At 54.1% G+C, this 18680-nt stretch overlaps 1 protein-coding gene and 1 pseudogene across 11 annotated transcripts in view; both read right to left on the bottom strand.

Moving 5' to 3' along the window:
• Window positions 1-68: 68 nt before the first annotated feature.
• On the bottom strand, window positions 69-7077 carry LOC149746761 (uncharacterized; annotated as a pseudogene). Its single transcript, XR_016389084.1, has 3 exons — window positions 6926-7077; window positions 5533-6449; window positions 69-1856 (listed from the first exon to the last, which is right to left on the bottom strand). The product of XR_016389084.1 is annotated as an uncharacterized LOC149746761 (transcript).
• A 363-nt stretch (window positions 7078-7440) lies between these two features.
• The window catches only part of ATP6V0A1 (ATPase H+ transporting V0 subunit a1), an 80143-nt gene continuing 68903 nt past the window's right edge, over window positions 7441-18680 (bottom strand). For all 10 annotated transcript variants that reach the window (XM_089901284.1, XM_022557752.2, XM_089901281.1 and 7 more), the window contains 3 exons: window positions 14019-14136; window positions 13553-13724; window positions 7441-7976 (listed from right to left, as the gene is read on the bottom strand). In XM_089901284.1, coding sequence (XP_089757410.1) covers window positions 7883-7976; window positions 13553-13724; window positions 14019-14136 — 384 coding nt within the window. In that variant the 3' untranslated portion in view covers window positions 7441-7882. The remainder of the gene's footprint in view (window positions 7977-13552; window positions 13725-14018; window positions 14137-18680) is intronic.

Genomic DNA, 18680 nt, shown 5'->3' with positions numbered 1-18680 from the left:
TCACGCGGAACTGAAGGTAAAGCACCGGCCGGCGGCTGAGAGACCAGCTTCCGGGTTCCACACCAGCTCCTGAGGGTGTTTTCTGATCACACGTGGTGCAAGAGCGCGTGACCCTGGTGACTTCAAAAGTCCGGGGCCGGATGTGACTCGTAGTCCTTCACAACTGCCTTCAGATACAGCGCGCTTTCACGTGCAGATCACTTTCCTTCCGTCCATCTTACCACCCAATAGGTATTTGAAGTTGATTTTGTACCAGGCACTGCCACCCCTCTTCCGGGGAGACCTACAAACCAAGTACTTATATAAACAAAGATTTACATTATGCAGTTGACCCTTAAACTTTGCATGTGTGTTAGGAGGGCCGACCCTCTGGCAGCCAAAATATAACTTTACAGTCAGCCCTCCTGTATCCAGGGTACCGCATCCGCGGACCATGCAGTATTGTAGCACGTATTTATGGAAAAAAATTCGGTTTGGACCCGGCAGTTCAAACACGGGTTGTTCAGGGGTCCACTGTACTTGTGATGCTGTGCACGGTCCCCAGCCAAAGGCTTCCAAAAGGAAGTGACATTTAATCCGAATTAAGTTGGGATTGTCCAGGAGGAGAGGGAGGGGAATACCATTCTGTGAAGGAAAAAAATGCATATATGAAGACCCAGGAAGGGTAAAGAAAGAGCTGAGCAGATCTGAGGAACTAAAAGGTCAGGAAGCTGGAGGAGGGATGCACCATGTGAGCCTGGACTGGCCATGGGGCAGGGCCTAGTGGGTGTGACAAGGGCTCTCATGTGATCTGTAAGCAGTAACAGCAGCTGAACAGGATGGGAGTTATCTTCATTTTACATCCTGGGAAACTGAGGGCCAGAGATAGGAAGTGACTCTGCAAAGATCAGTGACCAGTAAGACAGCAGGTCTGGGACTAGAACCAGGAACTCTTAACTCTCAGATAAGTGTTTTTGCCACTGTCCCCCAAGAGATGCAACTTTTCAGTCTGCTTACCAGCAGGGAGGGTTTGAGTGGGGCTGTGTGATGGCCAGGAGTGGTGGGCCCTTTTATAAAGGCTGAACTTTCTAAAGGGATTCTGAGTCCTTTTGGAGGCAGGTGTAGATTTTTCCAGGTTGTCAGGCCTGAGTGCAGCTGCTTAGAGACGGAGAAGGGGTCAGAGGAGGGTTGCCAATCCAGAGCCTGGACTGAAAGAGAACATGGGAGTCCACTGAGCTTGCTCTGCCCCTCTGCCCCCTGCCCCCAGCTGCAGACTCAAGCTGCAGTGCCCCCTGCCTTGTTCCCAGCTCAGCAAGCGGCTAGTTCAGGAGGTGCAGCCCTGTTCCACCCAGTTCCTAATATCAGAAGGCTCTCAGCTTTTCCCAGAGAGCAGCTCCTAGACCTGCCCAGAGAGATGGGTCCTCATGGAGCTATAGCTTGTAGCCCCCCCCAGGCCTCTCTACACTCCCTCCAACACCCCCTTCCAAACACCTCTAGCTTCAGGTGAGATTTGTCAGACTCTCCTCCTCCCAGGACCTGTTTTACCAGCAATTTGGATCTTAGGGAACACATTGCTTGGGGGAATTGGGCTGCAGGTCCACCGTCAGGCTCAGGGTGCCTCTCTGTGGGGTCTGGATTCATCCAGAATGGCAGACGGATGCTGGCAGGGGCAGCAGGTTGGGGACACCATCCCGGGGGGTTGGTAGCACATTCACAGCCTGAGCTCATGGATGCTTGGCAAGAGTGTCACCGATTACTCCAGGTGTGTCACACTGTCTTTCTCGTCTTCCCCACCAAGCTGGGAACTCTTTGAGGACAATAGCGGGGCTGGTTGAAGAAATTAAGTTGCATCAATAGGATGAAATACCAAGCATTTGCTAAAAAAAAAATAGAAAAGTGAGGAAGATGTGTTGGTGCTGATTCGGAATGTTCTGCAAAGTGTACTTTTTAAAAAGAGGTCAGGGAATTCCCTGGTGGTCCAGTGGTTAAGACTCAGCGCTTTCACTGCCGAGGGCCCGGGGTTCAATCCCTGGTCGGGGGACTAAGATCTCACAAGCCGCACGGCCAAAAAAAAAAAAATTAAAAAGATGTCAAATCAGGGGCTTCCCTGGTGGCGCAGTGGTTGAGAGTCCCCCTGCCGATGCAGGGGACACGAGTTCGTGCCCCGGTCTGGGAAGATCCCACATGCCGCGGAGCGGCTGCGCCCGTGAGCCATGGCCGCTGAGCCTGCGCGTCCAGAGCCTGTGCTCCGCAACGGGAGAGGCCACGACAGTGAGAGGGCCCGCGTACCAAAAAAAAAAAAAAAAAAAAGGTCAAATCAGGACTTCCCTGGTGGTCCAGTGGGTGAGACTCCGCTCTCCCAATGCAGGGTAGTTCGACCAGGTTCGATCCCCGGTCAGGGAGTTAGACCCTGCACGCATGCTGCAACTAAGAGCCTGCATGCCGCAACTAAACATGCCGCAACGAAGATACCACGTGCCTCAACTAAGACCCAATGCAGCCTAAATAAATAAATAAATAAAAATATTTTTAAAAACCAGCTAAATATTGAGTTTATTAAAAAAGAGATGTCAGGGGCTTCCCTGGTGGCGCAGTGGTTGATAATCTGCCTGCTAACGCAGGGGACATGGGTTCGAGCCCTGGTCTGGGAGGATCCCACATGCCGCAGAGCAACTAGACCCGTGAGCCACAACTACTGAGCCTGCGCGTCTGGAGCCTGTGCTCCGCAACCAGAGGCCGCGATAGTGAGAGGCCCGCGCACCGCGATGAAGAGTGGCCCCCGCTTGCCACAACTAGAGAAAGCCCTCGCACAGAAACGAAGACCCAACACAGCAAAAATAAATTAATTAATTAATAAACTCCTACCCCCAACATCTTCTTTAAAAAAAAAAAAAGAGATGTCAAATCACTGGGTAAAAGTACGTCCCATTTGTGTGTGTGTGTGTGTGTGTGTGTGTGTGTGTTTAAGGCTATGTAAATAGTGCTCGCTTTGGATAAGGTACTGGGACGCTGGAGCCGAAGACTTACTTTTATATTAGGGCCTTTTGTACTGTTTGATCCTTTTACCACGTGGTACATTTTATTACTTTTTCTCTCCGCTCCTATCTCATCTCTTTCGTTCCTGCCAGCCTCCCCTCTGTCTATGTACCCCAGAATCCCTCCAGATCCCTTGTCCCTCTGCCCTGCCAATCCAGTTGCCTGCCTGTCACAGCCCTGCTAGGATCCCACCCATCTTACCTGTGGGGAGGAATGAGTCCTTCCCTGTCTGGCCACCAGGGAGCAGCCTACGCCTTGCCTTGGGTAGGCTGGAAAGGGAAGGGCAGGCAAACAGGCTCAGATCTGAGGGGAGCTCCAATGCCCTTTCCACCCAGGGCTCCTGGGTAGAAAGAGACACAGTCCTGCCCAGGTCCCCAGTGAGGGACAGGACAGGAGGGAGGGCGGTTCAGAAGGTGGTGATGGAATTGTCCCTCTCTTTATAATACTGAGCAGGCCCAAAGTCACCCTCTCCACATTGGTTCTAGGATGGGAAGCATTCGCTGGTTGGGGGCACAGATTCACTAAGCAGATGCCTGAGGTCCAGGGATTCCACAGAAGGGGATCAGGGTAAAGGCCAAGAGTCTTAAAAATAGGAGCAATGGAGCCATCCTGTTCCCCACCCCCACCCCAGGGCTCCTGGGAATTCCCACACACTCCAGGGCTCAGTTCCCAGTTGGTCCCATCTTTAGCTGGCTGGGCTGGAGGCAGCCGAAGGCCCTAGATCCTGGAAGCTCAGCTTAGCCAGTGACCCACTGGCCCAGGTCTTCTCATCCAGGCTAGGGGGGAATTTCTTCCCGGGCAGGTCCTAGTCCTCCCTCCCCAGCCCCATTTTATTGATCTATACCAGAAAGTCTACCAGTTTAAAGTGTACAACTCAATCGTTCTTTAGTATGGCCACAGAGTTGTGCAACTGTCACCATAATCTAATTTTACGTTTCATCATCCCCCAAAAGAAACCCTGCCCCCAACCCCATCCAGCAGCTGGTCCTAGGCAACCACCCATCTGCTTTCTGTCTCTACAGATATGCCCATTCTAGACATTTCACATAAATGGAATTATGCATTATGTGGCCTTGTGTCTGAGGTCCATCCTTGTTGCAGCGTGTATCAGTGCGTCATTCCTTTTTATTGTAGAATAATACCCATGGTATGGATATACTGCCTTTTGTTTACCCCCTCATCAGCTGATAAACGTTTGGGTTGTTTCCATTTAGGGCTATTATGAATAATGCCACTACGAACACTTGTGCACAAGTTTGTGTGCACATTTTTTCATTTTTCTTGAGTAGATATCTAGAAGGCAAATTGCTGGGTCCTAAGTTAATCCTACGTTTAACATTTTGAGAAACTGCCAGGCTGCTTTCCAAAGCTGCTGCACCGTTTTACATTCCCACCAGCAGTGGATGGGGGTTCCAGTTTCTCCACATCCTTGTCAACACTTGTAATTTTTTTTTTTTTTAAATTTATCTTTGGCTGCGTTGGGTCTTCGTTGCTGTGCACGGGTTGTGGTGCGTGGGCTTCTCATTGTGGTGGCTTCTCTTGTTGTGGAGCACGGGCTCTAGGTGTGTGGGCTTCAGTAGCTGTGGCACACGGGCTCTAGGTGTGTGGGCTTCAGTAGCTGTGGCACACGGGCTCAGTAGTTGTGCCTCGTGGGCTCTAGAGGGCAGGCTCAGTAGTTGTGGTGCATGGGCTTAGTTGCTCTGTGGCATGTGGGATCTTCCCGGACCAGGGCTCAAACCCATGTCCCCTGCATTGGCAGGTGGATTCTTAACCACTGCACCACCAGGGAAGTCCCTACACTTGTAATTGTCTTTTTAAAATTATTCTCTTCTTAGTGGGTGTGATGTGGTGTCTCCTCGTGGTTTTGATTTGCATTTTCCTAATGACTAATGATGCTGCATACCTTTTCATGGACTTAACTGGCTATTCGTGTTTTCTTTGGAGAAATGCCTGTTCAAATCCTTTGTCCTTTTAAAAATTGAGGTATTTGTCTTTATTACTGAGTTGTAAAAGTTCTGTATATATTCCAGATACAAGTTCCTTATTAGATACATGCTTTGCAAATATTTTCTTCCAGTGTGAGGGGTGTCTTGATCCTGTCCTTCGAAGCACAAAAGTTTTTAATTTTGCTAAAACCCAACTTATCTTTTATCTTTTTTATCACTCATGCTTCTGACATCATATCTAAAAACCACTGCCTAACCCAGGGTCAGGAAGATGTACTCCTATGATTTCCTCTAAGACTTCTCTTACGTTTAGGTCTATGATCCATTTTGAGTTAATTTTTGTATATAGCGGGTAGCAGTCCAAATTTTTTGTTTCCATGTGGGTACCCGGTTGTACTAACACCATCTGTTGAAGACTGTTTTTTCCCCAGTGAATTATCTTGGCCCCTGTGTGGAAAATCAGTCGACTATACATGTTAGGGTTTGTTTCTGAACTCTCAATTCTAGTCCATTGATTCCTAGTTATCTATCTGAGTCAGTAACAGAGAAGAGGTTAAAAGGGCTCATTTACCTGAATGTCCACCCTCAGCGTTTTGAGGAGTGGATGCTGGGTGTTGTACCCAGGGCTGCTCCAGGGAAGGTGGCCTGTCAGGGAGGAGAGGGTTTGAGGAGCATGGAATGAACAGGGTGTTCCTGCCCCTCCTGGAGCAGCAGTTGGTAGCCTGCTGTTAACATTCCTGGGCAGCCCCTGCCCAGGAGGCCCCAAGAGGGAGGAATGGAGAGGGAGGGCTGAGAAAGAATGTGGTCACCTTACATGGCAGTGAGGAGGGGGAAGGCGCCCGCCCTGGCCCACCCCGCCTGCCAGGACAGCCCGTTGAGCTCTTGGGCTGCCTGCCTCAGCACCTCGAATTTTCCAGCTGCCCTCAGGAACCAACCCTACTCTGAGCCTCCGCCTACACCAAGGCCAAAGGCAATCAGGGCTCAAAATAGCCAGGCTGCTGAGCCTTGGAGAGCACGCTCACAGAAGAGGGAGAGGAGGGTGGGCAGACGTCCAGGTCCCTGCTTCCCCTGGCTGTTTGCGTGTGTGGTGCAGAAAGCGGGACGGAGATGGGTCCCCATGGGTCCCCAAGTCCCCTCCCCCACATGGGTAGTGTCTGAAAAGCTGCCTTGGCTCAGGGAGTGGGGCTCAGGGAGTGGGAAAGCCCTTGGGAAACCTGAGATAAGGTGAGAATTTCACAAACTAACTGCCTGGCCAGGGCCACTGCAACTGCGGTCTTTGATCAGAGGAAAAAGCAGAAATGCTGGCAGAGGGAAGTGGCAGGTGTAAGGATACTAGGTGGGCTCAGGAGGGCTGAGCCTTGAGTGACGCAGGGGCTAGGGGCTGTAGGCACGCAGACAAGCAGCCTCCCTGACAGAGTCAAACACACTTTATTCCCCACGGGAATGTCTGAACAGAAGGGCCTTGGGCAGGGTTCCTGATAAAGAACTCTGCTTCAAACCCTTGCCGTAAACAGAGCAAAGATCATCATGTAAACCACAGGGACCTGACGGAAGGGGGCTCTGCACAAGGGCTGGGTCGGGTCACACTGGCTACTGCGCGGTGAAGCTGGGGCGGGCAGCCTAGCCTGGGAGAGTCCAGTGAGCAGCGCTAAGCAGCTCCCAGACGAGCAGGGGGTAGGGGTGGGGTGGGAAGGGGCCGACCAATTGAGGGGGTCCTCTCGCCCACTGAAGGCACGGGGATCGATTTAGCTGAGGCAGCCAGGGCTGCTGTGCCAACGCATGATTAAAAGGCCCCAAGATCCACGTCCTGGCGTGGGGGCGACAGGGGCGGTGGCCCTTTGGGGGCGCTCCCCACCAGCCCTGACAGGGCAGGGCCACGCAGCTCTGCACGCACTGGCGGCCCTGCCAGCTGCCTCCAATCAGCACATGGTGAATGGCATCGACTTTCCCTGCCCAGGACCCACCTGCTCCACTTGGGGTCGGTGTGCAAGTGGGGAGGGGCGCCGGTGGGCAGAGCAAGGCAGGTCTGCAGGCAGAACCAGCCCTGACGTTGCGCACTCAAGACTCGTGATTGGGGGTGGGGAAAGGTCTCCGGGTCTGCACCAGGAAAGAGCATGGACTTGGACCCTCTGCCCCGAGGGCGTGCTTGTGGCCCACGCATGGCCTGAGAAGCAGCCACCAGAGGAGCCAGCCAGGACCTCTGCTTTGGGTCCACCCTGCTGTGTATGTTATGCTGGGTGCTAAAGGGGCATTCTGGGAAGGAGGAGGAAAGGGTGTGAGTTCAGGGTGGGGGTCAGGAAGGTGGGGCAGGGTATCCAGGGGCCCTTGGGGCTGCCAGGGAGAAGCACGCATGCTGGCACAGTTGGGTCCAGCTGAATTCCTGATTAACGAGCACACTGAAGACCAGAGGGGGTGGGCAGAGGACAGAAACACCACCTTCCTGGACCCACCCCTGCTAATCCAAGAGTGGGGAGTGTTCAAGAGCACCCCATCCCCAACCAGGAAGGAGAGTGGCAGGAGCAGGGGCTCAAAGTCTGGGTGCGGACAGCAAAGGCACTCCCTCCAAGCGCTCTGGGCTCCTGCGTAAATGCACAAACTGCTTCACCACCAGGGGGCAGAGGAAGGGCTGGACAGAGGCTGGAAGGGCAAGGAGGGTGCCCAGTGGGACTGGGTTTGAGTGACCGCTCGGGCCCGCTTCTCTCCAGAAAAATCACTGCACTACAACACACAAAGCTGGAGGTGGCGGGGGACCCAGGAAGGGCTGGGTCTATCTAAATGACTCACAGGTGGCTGGGGGAAGGGTGGCAGGGATGACTCAGATGCCCTGATACCCAGGGATCACAACCAACGGCAAGCGGAGCACAGCTAATCACCGTGGAGGGAGCGGGGAGGGCAGAGGGCGCACAGCCCCCCTGAGGGGCTTATTCGTCAAGCTTCCCTTCTCGGATGTGCTCGAAGGAGAAGGGTAGGAACTTGAAACCCGTCCCGCTGTAGAATTTATTCTGGAATTCCACCCTGGAGAAAGAGAAGGGGAGAGTCATCATTCCACAGAAACCTTTTGGGACTCCACAGTTGGGCCAGAAAGATGACCCAACCCTAAGCTCCCCGAGTCTCCTGCCGCCCACAAAGTCCAGACCTTGGCCTGCTCATGGCACACACAACCCTAATCCTAACACAACCTCCCACTCGTGACGCCCAGGGCCTGCCCTCGGCAAGAGTGCACACCAGTGCGCTGGTCTGGCTTCGGTTCCTGCTCCGTCCTGCTCAGCGGGGAGTGTGTTTATGCAAAACTCTCTGCAGAGGGCCATGTGCAAGAAACGCTCAGCCGGCCTGAGCCCCTAACGACGAAAGAGCCCCCCAACACCCCCTTCCTGGCAGGGCCCACAGCGGGCCTCCAAGGGAAGCTTGTGAGTAGCCACCAGCTCAGCGCAAGGAACCCTGGCAGGCACCACTGTTTTCTTGTTTATTTCTCTTCTCGGGGGAGGAAGGAGAAGGGAGGGTTGCTAGTGAACGGTGGAGGCTTTCGACTTAGGGGAGGAAATTCCCAGGAAAGGGGGAAGTTAGGAGGGGAAGTCTTCTCAAAGCAACGGCAAAAACATCCTCCAACTACAAAAGCATCTAAGAAAGAATTCTTCTCTTGGGGACTGAAAGGAAAAACAGCTTTAGCTCCCTTCCCCGGCAGCCCAGCATCCATCCCCGATGCTCTCCCTGGGCCCTTCAAACTCTGAGGGGGCAGGAAGGAGCACACGCCTGTATGCAGAGCCAGGCTGCGAGTTCGCCCTGGATGTCTGCCCAGCAACCAAATCACCACCAAATATGGGCAGAAAAATGCATGATTCAGAGGATAAGAAAGCCAAGGAGAGCTGCCCTGAGGAATAGTTTCCACTCAGGGCTGTGTGACTCTGGGGGCCCCAGATCCCTGGGGCAGGCCGCAGGCAGCGGGTTGACTGTGACTGCACAGCAGGGCGCCAAGACGCTCTCTACCGTCATGCCCCTCACTCAGCCTTCAGCCAGGGCGGCCTCCCTCCGAGATAAAGGAGGAATCAGTGAAAAGGGAGTGGGAAGAGGACTGTCTGCTGGTAGCCCCGAGATGTCCTCAGAGGCCCCTTCAGCCCTGGGGCGCTGGCTGAGGAGCTGACTGCAGAGCGGCCAGCTCCACCCGCTGGGGAGAAGAGGGGAACAGAATTTTCTGTGCGGGCGTAAGAACAGGCAGCCTTCTCCCCGACCCCACATTCTGGGGGCCACACCAAGGCCCCCAAAGCCTCCCGGCCCCTGGAGGATTCCCATCAGTGTCTCGGCCAAGCCTCCCTCAGAGTAAATGGGATCCAGGAGAGGGTATTTCAAACTGCAGTCAGTCACAGGACTCAGCTCTGAGTCCGAACACCTGGAGAAGAGGGCCCAGCTCCTGAGGCCTCCCCTGGGGGAATGCGGTGGGGATGGGGGCAGGTTCCTGCTTCCTGCCCGCTGCTGTGACGACTGAATCCTCCACGCTGGGTACGCTGTGTCTGCACACGGCAATGGTATTTCACTCCGCTCAACAGCGTACAGCCAGACGGTGGGCAACTCACCTTGGGGTCTCTGAGGTATCTGGAACTCTGACCTCTGGCTGGCTCATCACACAAACAATTCTAACTCCAGACTGGGTGAATGGAGAAGCTGCAGACGTTCTCAAACGCCTGAGGGATCACCACCCTTCTCTTGGCATCATCCTGCCTGCCTCATCTACAGCAGGGGACACACGCCTGGGATGGGGGCACATAAGTTCTGCTGTGTGAGCAGATGGGCGGTCCCTCGGACACACCACCTGACACCACCTTGCCCACCAGCTGCTGCTCGAGGTGAGGGACTTAGGGTGGCCCCCACCAGGGACATCTTGGGTATCTCAGCGTCAGCCTGACTTCGCCTCCCTTCTCAGCCGTGCTCACCCTACCCTCCCGGCGCAAAGCTGGAAAGCAGTTTCCCTGTTGGTCACCCCGCCCTCTCCTCCCTCCCAGCCAGGGAGCTGGGTGCTTCCTGAGAAAGGATAAACATGAAGTTCTCTGGGCCGGGGCACAGCGGGGCCCCGCTGGCTGCCCTGCAAGTTCTTCCTTCTTGAGGGGCTCTGCTCGGGGCACCTCCATGGACCCCGCCACGCCCCAGGCCACTAAAACGCATCTCAGGATTCAGCAGATGTGAGGAGAGCCTCAGGCAGTCAGAGGGGGTTCTCTGTCACCCCCGCCAGCTCCCGCACCTGGAAAAGGCAACCCAGTGGCCCAGAAGGACTAACTGGGAGTCCAGAGAGAGAGTGCTCCTGCCCCACGACAGAAACCATGTCTTCTCAAGTGAATGAAGGGGAAAGCCTGGGCCTCCTCCCTTGCCTGTGGGGATGTGACCGAGGGGAGGCAGTTCTAGAAAGATGGTTCTGTCCCTCTCCGAGCAGTGCCGGGGCCATGAGGTCACACTTCAGGTGTTCTCGTTCTCCTGGGCAGCCACCCCGCGGGGTCCTGCTGTGGCGCCACTGAATTCCTTACAACAAACTGGCCCCCAAATCTGTCCCTTTAGCCCCCAGTCTGTGAGTGTTCATGTGGAATCCGTTAGCTAGGAAGGGATGAGGTTGCTGTGAAGGCGGGCCATGGGGCGACGGTCTTTCTGCTAATAGCAGTCCGGTGTCCACAGTGAAAACCACAAATCATACCCCTGCCTTTGCCTTTTCTGAGGAAGAAAAGACATCTCATTATGGTAGCCAAGAAGACCGAGCACAATACACACAGCTGGTGGGAGGAAAAGAGACAGACGTAACTCGGGAGGAGACAGAATTAGCAGGCGGGTGCATGAACCCGCTCACTGCTGTTTCCAGATGTCACCTGCCTCCTCATGACCCTACATGAACCTCAGACCTGTGGTTTATCCTTGCTTTCAAATCACAGGTTTTTCTTCTTGTTCCCACCAAAGAGACCCAGAACTTGTGTAACGGGGCAGCCCTTGCATCAGAATCAAGAAACCCCAGCTGAACACCAGGGGTAAAGTGACAGGTATGAAGATGCCCAGGCTGGACGCCAGGAAAAATTGCAGCGATGTCCCTGCAGCCATCTTCAGTGGGCCCAGCTGTTCCCACCCCCAAGAGGATGGCCTCAACTCGGAATTCCTGCAGTCCTGCTGGACTAAGGCCCAGGAATCCTCGAGGCATGTCCACACTAGGCCAGGAGGGGGTGCATGAGCACCAATTTCATTCACTCCTTTCTGGTGGTGGGGGAGATGCTCCAAACAGGCCCCCAGTGATGGGATTCTGAAAGTTGCACAAAGGAGTTTTCACTGTTTTTTCTCTCCTACCCAGTATTTCCACTACCAAACAACAGCAACCACCCACCACCCTGCAAGTACAATATGTCTGACCAGCCTACTCCTTGCAAACTGCATCTGCGAGGCATTCAAGTGGTATCACGTGCATCCCCCTGGGGTCTCCCTTCTCTCTAACGGACTGGAAGCAGACCTTTACAGGGGCCACAGCCCTCTCCGCAGGGCAGCCGCATCTGCAACTGAACACAGGTTTACGGTGTGCCAGGGCACCGTGGCAGTCACTTGGTCTGTGCATTATTTCCTACTTAATCACAGCAACCTTGTCACGTGGACATTATCATCTCTTTTCACATGAGAGCAAGTGAGGTTCAGAGAGGTAAGTGCTTTCCTCAGGGTCACCCAGCCAGCACCGGCAGAGCTGGAATTTAAACTCGGGTCACCCGATTCTGAAGCCTGCTCTCTCGCCACTTGTCACTTCCTTGGGCTCGGTCATGAGGACGTGGGAAGACACCTTCACTCGAAGGCCGCAGGTGAGCCTAAGGAAGAAGTAATCCTGCAGGCAGCAAAGCAAGACCTCCCAACCGCCTCAGCTCATTCTGGACAACAGGCCTGAGTCCAGGCGGCCCTCCATGCTCCGTGGTGCCTGGCTCACTGCTCTCACAGGTCTGTTCCAGCTCCTTGGCTGCTGCCACCCACCCAGGGAGGATGCAACAGGCTCCCCACTTGGGCTGGAGTCAAGGTGGCGTGGTAACTGTTCCCTCAAGCCCAGGGCTCAGGAGGCGGGGAAGGGAATAGGAAAGGAAGCCAAGAGGGCAAGAAAAAGTGAGTCACCCCAGGCTGGCAGCACAGACGTCCCCTCGCACTGAGTGGTAGGAAGTGTGCTGGGGCGAGCGTGCGCTGATAAGCTGAGAGCCGGTAGCGGTAGCGTGGCCAGCCTCCTGGCTCCCAGTAAACAACAGCTGGGCGGGGAGGGGACGGGAGGCGGGAGGAGAGGGCCAGGCCTGAGAAAGCACCGTGTACTGACGCAGCAGGACGGACTCTTCTAAAGGAGCTTTTGAGGGAAGAGTAAGTCCCGGCCACGGCTCACCCTTACATGCCTCACGTTCCCCTCTGTAATTTAGAACAACAAACGGCGGAATCTTTGAGCAGGCTCAGCTGTAACCAAGCCAGGAGAAAAATCAAAGATAAAGGGAGTGGGGAAGAGGTTTCTCAGGTTCAGATTTTGGTTTTCTTCAGGTTTCGAGAAGTGATGGAGAGAGACAGTCACGGCCCTCTTCTGACCTTGAGGTCATTAACACCACAGATCATCTCGTCTAGGGAGTCCTAAGGTAGGGTCAGTGAGTTTGTGAGCCCCTAAACTGGTAAAACTGTGTGTGCACACATTGAGGGGGGTGTTTCTCTGAGGAGAGGGTCTAGAGCTTCCAGAGCCACTGGACCACAAAAGAGAGGGAGAATCATAATGTGAAGGGGGAAATGGAGACGCAAAGATGTAGGGTTTGAGGTAGGGTAGCCAGATAAAGTACGGGATGCCCAGTTTTTAGTATAAGTATGTCCCATGGACATTCGGGAAATACAGTAAAAAAATATTCCATTTATCTGAAATCCAAACGTAACTGAGTGCTCTGTAATTTTATTTGCTAAACCTGGCAACCTTACTTTAGGTCATGGAGTCACAGTCCAGACCAGACCCCAGATCTCCCACTCCCTGGGACTGAGCTATCTCCATGCAGAGCCACTAAGAGCCAAAAACGTCATTAAAGAAAACTAACAAATCCAAAACCTGCCCTTCAGAAGAAGCTGCTTCCGTGTACTGAGCTAGCGTGCTATGGAGTCAAGAATCCCCCTACCCACACAGAGCTGCCAGGGGTCCTACCCAAAGACACTGGCACGATGACAGAATAAGGGGGACGAAATGAGGGCACAGTGTGCTCTAGCACTTGCCTGGACGTAGAACCTATTCCAGAGCTGCTTTCATTGCTCTGAAGACAGGAGAGAGTTATATGCCAGTGAGAAAAACCCCCAAGCAAACAAAAAACCCCAGCAGATCTTTTAAGCCATAATCAAGAGCACTGAAGAAGGCTGAAGACAGGGAGAGCAACTGTGACAACACTCACCAGAGAATCCTCCCTGGCAGCTGTGAAAGTGAGCTGTGCTCTTCTGTGGACATTTCCTGAGGCTCACTACCAAGTACGTCCTTGGGTATGAGGATGTGAAAGCAGATACTCCCTAGTGTCTCTGCATTCTGGACAGGAGTAAAACTGCCCTCGGTGCAGCTAAGGACACGTCCCCACCCTCGGCCCCGCGCTGCCCCTCACCAGTGTAACCGCAGCGCGTGGAGGAAGGCTGAGAGGCCCTCCATGATCAGGAGGATGGCCACAGTCAGGGTGGCGAAGGCGGCGAAGATGAAGAACAGCGCCAAACCTCCCGCCAAGCTCTTCACGCTTAGGCCGATGTGGATCACCATGGTCCAAAGCACCTCAGACAGCTCTGCGGAACGGGGAGAGACATGACATCCGGTTCAGCTGGGCCAGGGGTGCTGCAGGCCTTGCGTTTTGCTCTGCCATCCCTCAATCGCAGTCTTCCTTGCCCCCTGGCTTTCTGCGACCTTACCAGCTAACCTGGCAAAAGCACTGATCCTCCCACCTGTACATCATTCTCTGGATTCAGGAGTCAATAATTCCAGAGGCTTTACATAATTTCCACTCTCTTTAAGCCCCCACCTGAGGGAGTGCCCGGAGAAGGGGAGAAACATAGTTTTTGACCTGAGAGAAATACACTCACGTGCATGAGCGAGGCTGAGGGCCCAGAGCCGCAGGTAGGAGGCGGTGTTGGAGATGCAGCCCAGGCAGTACTCAATGGTGTGGATGGCCTGGTGGACCATGGTGTCCCCAAAATCAAACTGTCATGGGAGGAAACCAGAGAGAAGATATAAGGCTGGGAGGGGCATGTGCAGGGCTCTGAGCGCTGGCACGAACGGCTACATGGGCCTGGAGCCGCCGGTGCTGAACTCCTGGTGGGGATTTCAGCCGTGCCGTCCCCAGAAATCCTGCCTGGCTGAGCCCCCGACTGGGACACCCCATGCCCCTCAATACATCACATTTTAATGAACTACATCTTAATGAGACTCTTCTCAACACATCTGCTTTTTCTCCCCACTAGGCTGTCAGCTCCGGAGTGGCTGCATGTCGAGGTAAGAGCGGTCTGGGAGCACCTGCTCTGGCTGACTTCTACCTCACGGTGCCTGAGAGCAGAGCACCCTCCTCTGAATGAGCCAGGAGGGCAGGAAGGGCTCTTCCCCGGGTCGTACGTCAGGGGACAGGCCACCAGGCTGGAAACCGCCTGGAGAAGACTAAACCTCTGCAGCCACTTCTTATTTTCACAACACGTTGGCGGCAAGATAACCTCCTTTTACTTTTGAGACTTCTGAAAAGATCACACAGGGACGTTTTAGCAAAAGTTTTACAAATTCCTACTTGGACGCATGATGAAGACTAAACGGAACGTGTATTGTTGTTTCTGTTTTCCTCACGCTCCCTTTCTTCCAGCTTTTGTCTCAACATCAGAAATTATCTGCAGCATAAAGCAGAGGGGCTGGAGCGAGCTTCCGGGAGCTCCCTGTTAGGGCTGCTCCAAGCCAGGCTGCTTGAGAAGCCGCAGGCACGCTTCCGGGCCTCACTCTCCTGGGTGGGGCCACAGCCACTGAAGGCCAGGAGGTGGGCCATTCCCCTCCCTGGGGCCTCCCCGCCCCTCCCCACGTGGTCCAGACCAGACTCCAGGAGCACAGGGCCACTGCCCAGTGGGCCTCCCCAGCTTGCCCTGCCCACAGGTCAGAGTCTATTTTTCACCAGTTTCTTTGCAGACTCACATGACTTCATCCCCAAAAGATACCAGAAAGAACTGTCTTGAGAAATCACATGGGGCCAGGAGAGGAGGGCTGGCTGGTAAGGCGCTAACAGCCCAGGCCTCACAGGCATGGCCAGTGGGGAGAGGGGCCAGCTCCAACTCGCCATCTCTGGGCTTCTGCCTCATTTTCCCTCACCTTTGACTATCTACACCCAGAGTACTTCTGGGCTTTTCTTCTGAAACAGGCTCTTCCAAGTCTCCTAGTTACCCGGAAAACTAGGGTAATCACAGTCACCGGAACCCCAACGTGCCGTTAAGAGCTCTTTGCCACCACTGCTCGCCGTCACACCAAAGCCCACGTTCTGAGGAAGGACAGGCCCCCAGCTCCAAGGAGCACAGGGCTTTAACTAAGAGCTCTGAGGAAGAAGCGAGTGCGGGGCTCCCTCAGAACCAGCCCCTTGCAGCATTTTTATTCCACCTTGAGTTTCTCCCATGAACAGCTTCCCTTCCAGGCACTGCTCTCGCTTTTTCCTCTCCTCCATTCCCAACTTCCTGCTTTGCAACCTTGGGTAAGTTTTCTTATCTACGTACTGGGGGGAGATATTAAGTGGGGCGAGAATTAAGCGAGAAACCCAGGCAAGCGCCTACAGGTCTGTCACTGCCCCATGTGAGTCCGCTACGACTGACCCGGAACCGCCGCAGACGCCCCGCCTAACTCTCTACCACCTCCCCGCTGCCGCACTGCGCCTGCCCCTCACCTCCTGCGCCCTCTCGGCTCCGCACGCCTCCTTCGCGCGCTCCCCTTACCTCCCAGCCAGGAGGTCTCACAGACATCCCGTGACCTGAGCCTCTGCGGTGTCCGCCACTACTGCCTTGTCCTGCTCCCTCTTGAGAAGGCTCACCTCCTCTTGGTTCTCCTCCTACCTCTGGATGCTCCTTCTCAGCCTCCTTCTTGGTTCCTCCTTAAGTGCTGGGGTTCCTGCCTCAGCCCTGAACGTCTCTCCTGCAGCACTGCCACGCGGGCCTTCAGCGGCCACGCCGGGAGGGGCTTACAAATGGACACCTCTATTTCCGTGTTGCCTGTTTCCAACCAGCTGTGCCACATCTCCTCCTGCTGCAGCACAGGTGCTTCACACTCGACGCCACCCAAACTAAACTCATCGATTGCTCTCCTCTGACCCACCAAGACCTACTTCTACTCCTCGTCCCATGTCTAACAGGGGGTCACTACTAGTGCCCCAGGCACCCAAACCTGGAAGTCGAGCCTGACTTTTCACTCGCTCGCACTGCCTACATTCATGAAGGCACTGGGGCCTGCAGCTTTTACTTCCTTCAGCTCATACTGGTCCCTTCCTTTCCAACTCCCACTGCAAATGCCTTCAGGCCTCCCAGTTCTTTCCCGACTCCTCTCAGACTGTGCCCCTCCCCCACCCAATACACCCTCTACCCGCCACTAGGGTATTTCAGCAATGGCATGCGCTGTGTCACTTACAGCTTCACTGCCCTCTGACGCTCCTTCTTACCCACTCTACTACGGCTGGTGTCCGCCAACCTCTAGCCTCACTTCTCACCAGTCCCTCAACTCCTGACTCCGAGCTCCAGCCAAGCTGAATACTTGCTTATCCCCAAAATGCGCCTTGATGACGCAGGCCTCTGTATCTTTATGATAACTATACATACTGATGCATCCGCATTCCCTCCCTCTCTCCCTCCACAGAGACGCCGGCTTGACCAAACTAACCTCAGCAATAATCTCCTTAGGGAACCCTTTCCAGGCCTCCTCTTCCCTACCCCCACCCCAGTGTTTGTCAGGTGCCCTCTTCCTGTGCTCCCACAGCATCCTGGGCACACCTTGATCACAGACTGTGTCCTAAATTTGGGAGTTCCTTGAAGGCAAGGACTTGTTTTTCTTCTCTCAGTTCCTGCAGCTCTAAACAGAGTGCTTGGCACATGGAGGGTGAATGAATGGATGGGTTGGATGAATGTACCTAGAGAGATGACACAGTGGGGAGAGGTCCCACTGACCCCTGCTGAGTGGTTACAGCCTTCAAAAATTTCCCAGACAATTGACGAGCCTGGCTCTGGTTTGCAGCTGGACTGTTGATGCCCCAGGGAGAGGGACTGCTGCTTCCACCTGTGACGTATTTAGGTAACTGAGACAGCTATCTAAACCTGGCTGCAGAGAACTAGACTGTGTATGTACCTAACGATGATAAAATGTCCTCACTACTTAGGACGCTGTGGGAAACTGAACCTCTGAGGGAGCTGGGGGGCCAGAGACTGGGGAGGCTGAATTCCAGTCCATCTTGTTTGGATGTCAACTCCCCTGGGACGTGGCTACACGTGAGGACTATGCTGACAGGGACCTTCCAGGCAGCTCAGCCTGTGGCTCTGCACAGATGAGTGGTCCAGAGGAACGCAGAAGCTCCCAGATGCCAGCAAAGGAGCCTCTCCGGCCTTCTGGAAGACTGACAACTGTCTGCTTTCACACAGAACAGCAAAGCCTTTTCCCATTCCCATCCCACTGCCCCCTTAGAGAGGACCAGGAAAGCCAGGAAAGGGAAAGGTTCACAGGTCTGGGTATTTTAGAGAGAAATTTGGGGGGAAGATGCAAACAGTGCAGCAAGGCCTATTTTAAAAACCCAATTCAAAACTTGTATATTGCTAAATGAACTACTGCTGAGCTAGAAGGCCTTCTACTCTGGCTGTGGCCAGAATATTTAGCCAACTTTCTTTCTACTCTCTGTTGTCCTCTATGTGTGACTGGTATAACATGAACTCCTTTCACACAGATGGATTGTTTTTTCTGGGATGCACCTGAGAGGCAAAGCCTCCTTTTGAAAACTGTCTACCTCCCAGCTGGGTCACGCGGAGGTAAAGCGGACCCCAAGCGAACGTCCAGCATTCTCACTCCAAGCACCATCAAGCCGATGAGGGCAGCAGGAAGAGGTCGGCTGCATCTCAGACAGGGAGGAAGGGCGAGCTTTCCCATAAGCACTCAGAGGAGCAGTGAGGAAACAGTTATTCCCGGGGCAGAGCGGCCATACATAACAACACAGGAGAGGAAGGCAGGGGCCAATGGGATTTAACTCCCAAGGGGAGTCACTTCAAGAATGCCAATGCAGACATTACTTGTAGCTCCTTTAAAGCCATTCTCAAGGCATTAGATCAGCAAAGTCAATGAAACAAAGACAGAGGTGACTGACGTGAGATGCAGTTAATGGAGATGAGCTTTTTCAGAACACGGGTTCACAAACTGGTTAGAAATGGCCAGTGAGATGCAGAATACATGGGTGTCATGTGTGGCCCCAGGATGCAGCAGGGACAGCAGAGTGATCACAAGGACGGGAAGAGAAGCCCCAGATAAACATGAAGCTAAAGCCAGCTTGTTTCTTACCACTTCATCCTCGGTAGGCTTGAAAACACAAATTTACACTTAGTGGGAAGCCATGCCACACACAAGGTCACAAGTCATGAGCACAAGGCTACTGATTGCTTCTTGGGGGCGGGGGCGTGGGGACTGTGAATGTCAAATGGTCTGACATTGGAGGCAAGCCTCCTCAGCATAAACGGAGAGCAAAGTCAGCAGGACCAAGAGTG

The sequence above is a fragment of the Delphinapterus leucas genome, chromosome 19, assembly GCF_059928025.1.
Source record: "Delphinapterus leucas isolate spDelLeu-1000000601 "Yukka" chromosome 19, BTC_Dleu_Yukka2, whole genome shotgun sequence".
NCBI lineage: Eukaryota > Metazoa > Chordata > Mammalia > Artiodactyla > Monodontidae > Delphinapterus > Delphinapterus leucas.
This window is presented reverse-complemented; position numbering and strand designations above follow the sequence as displayed.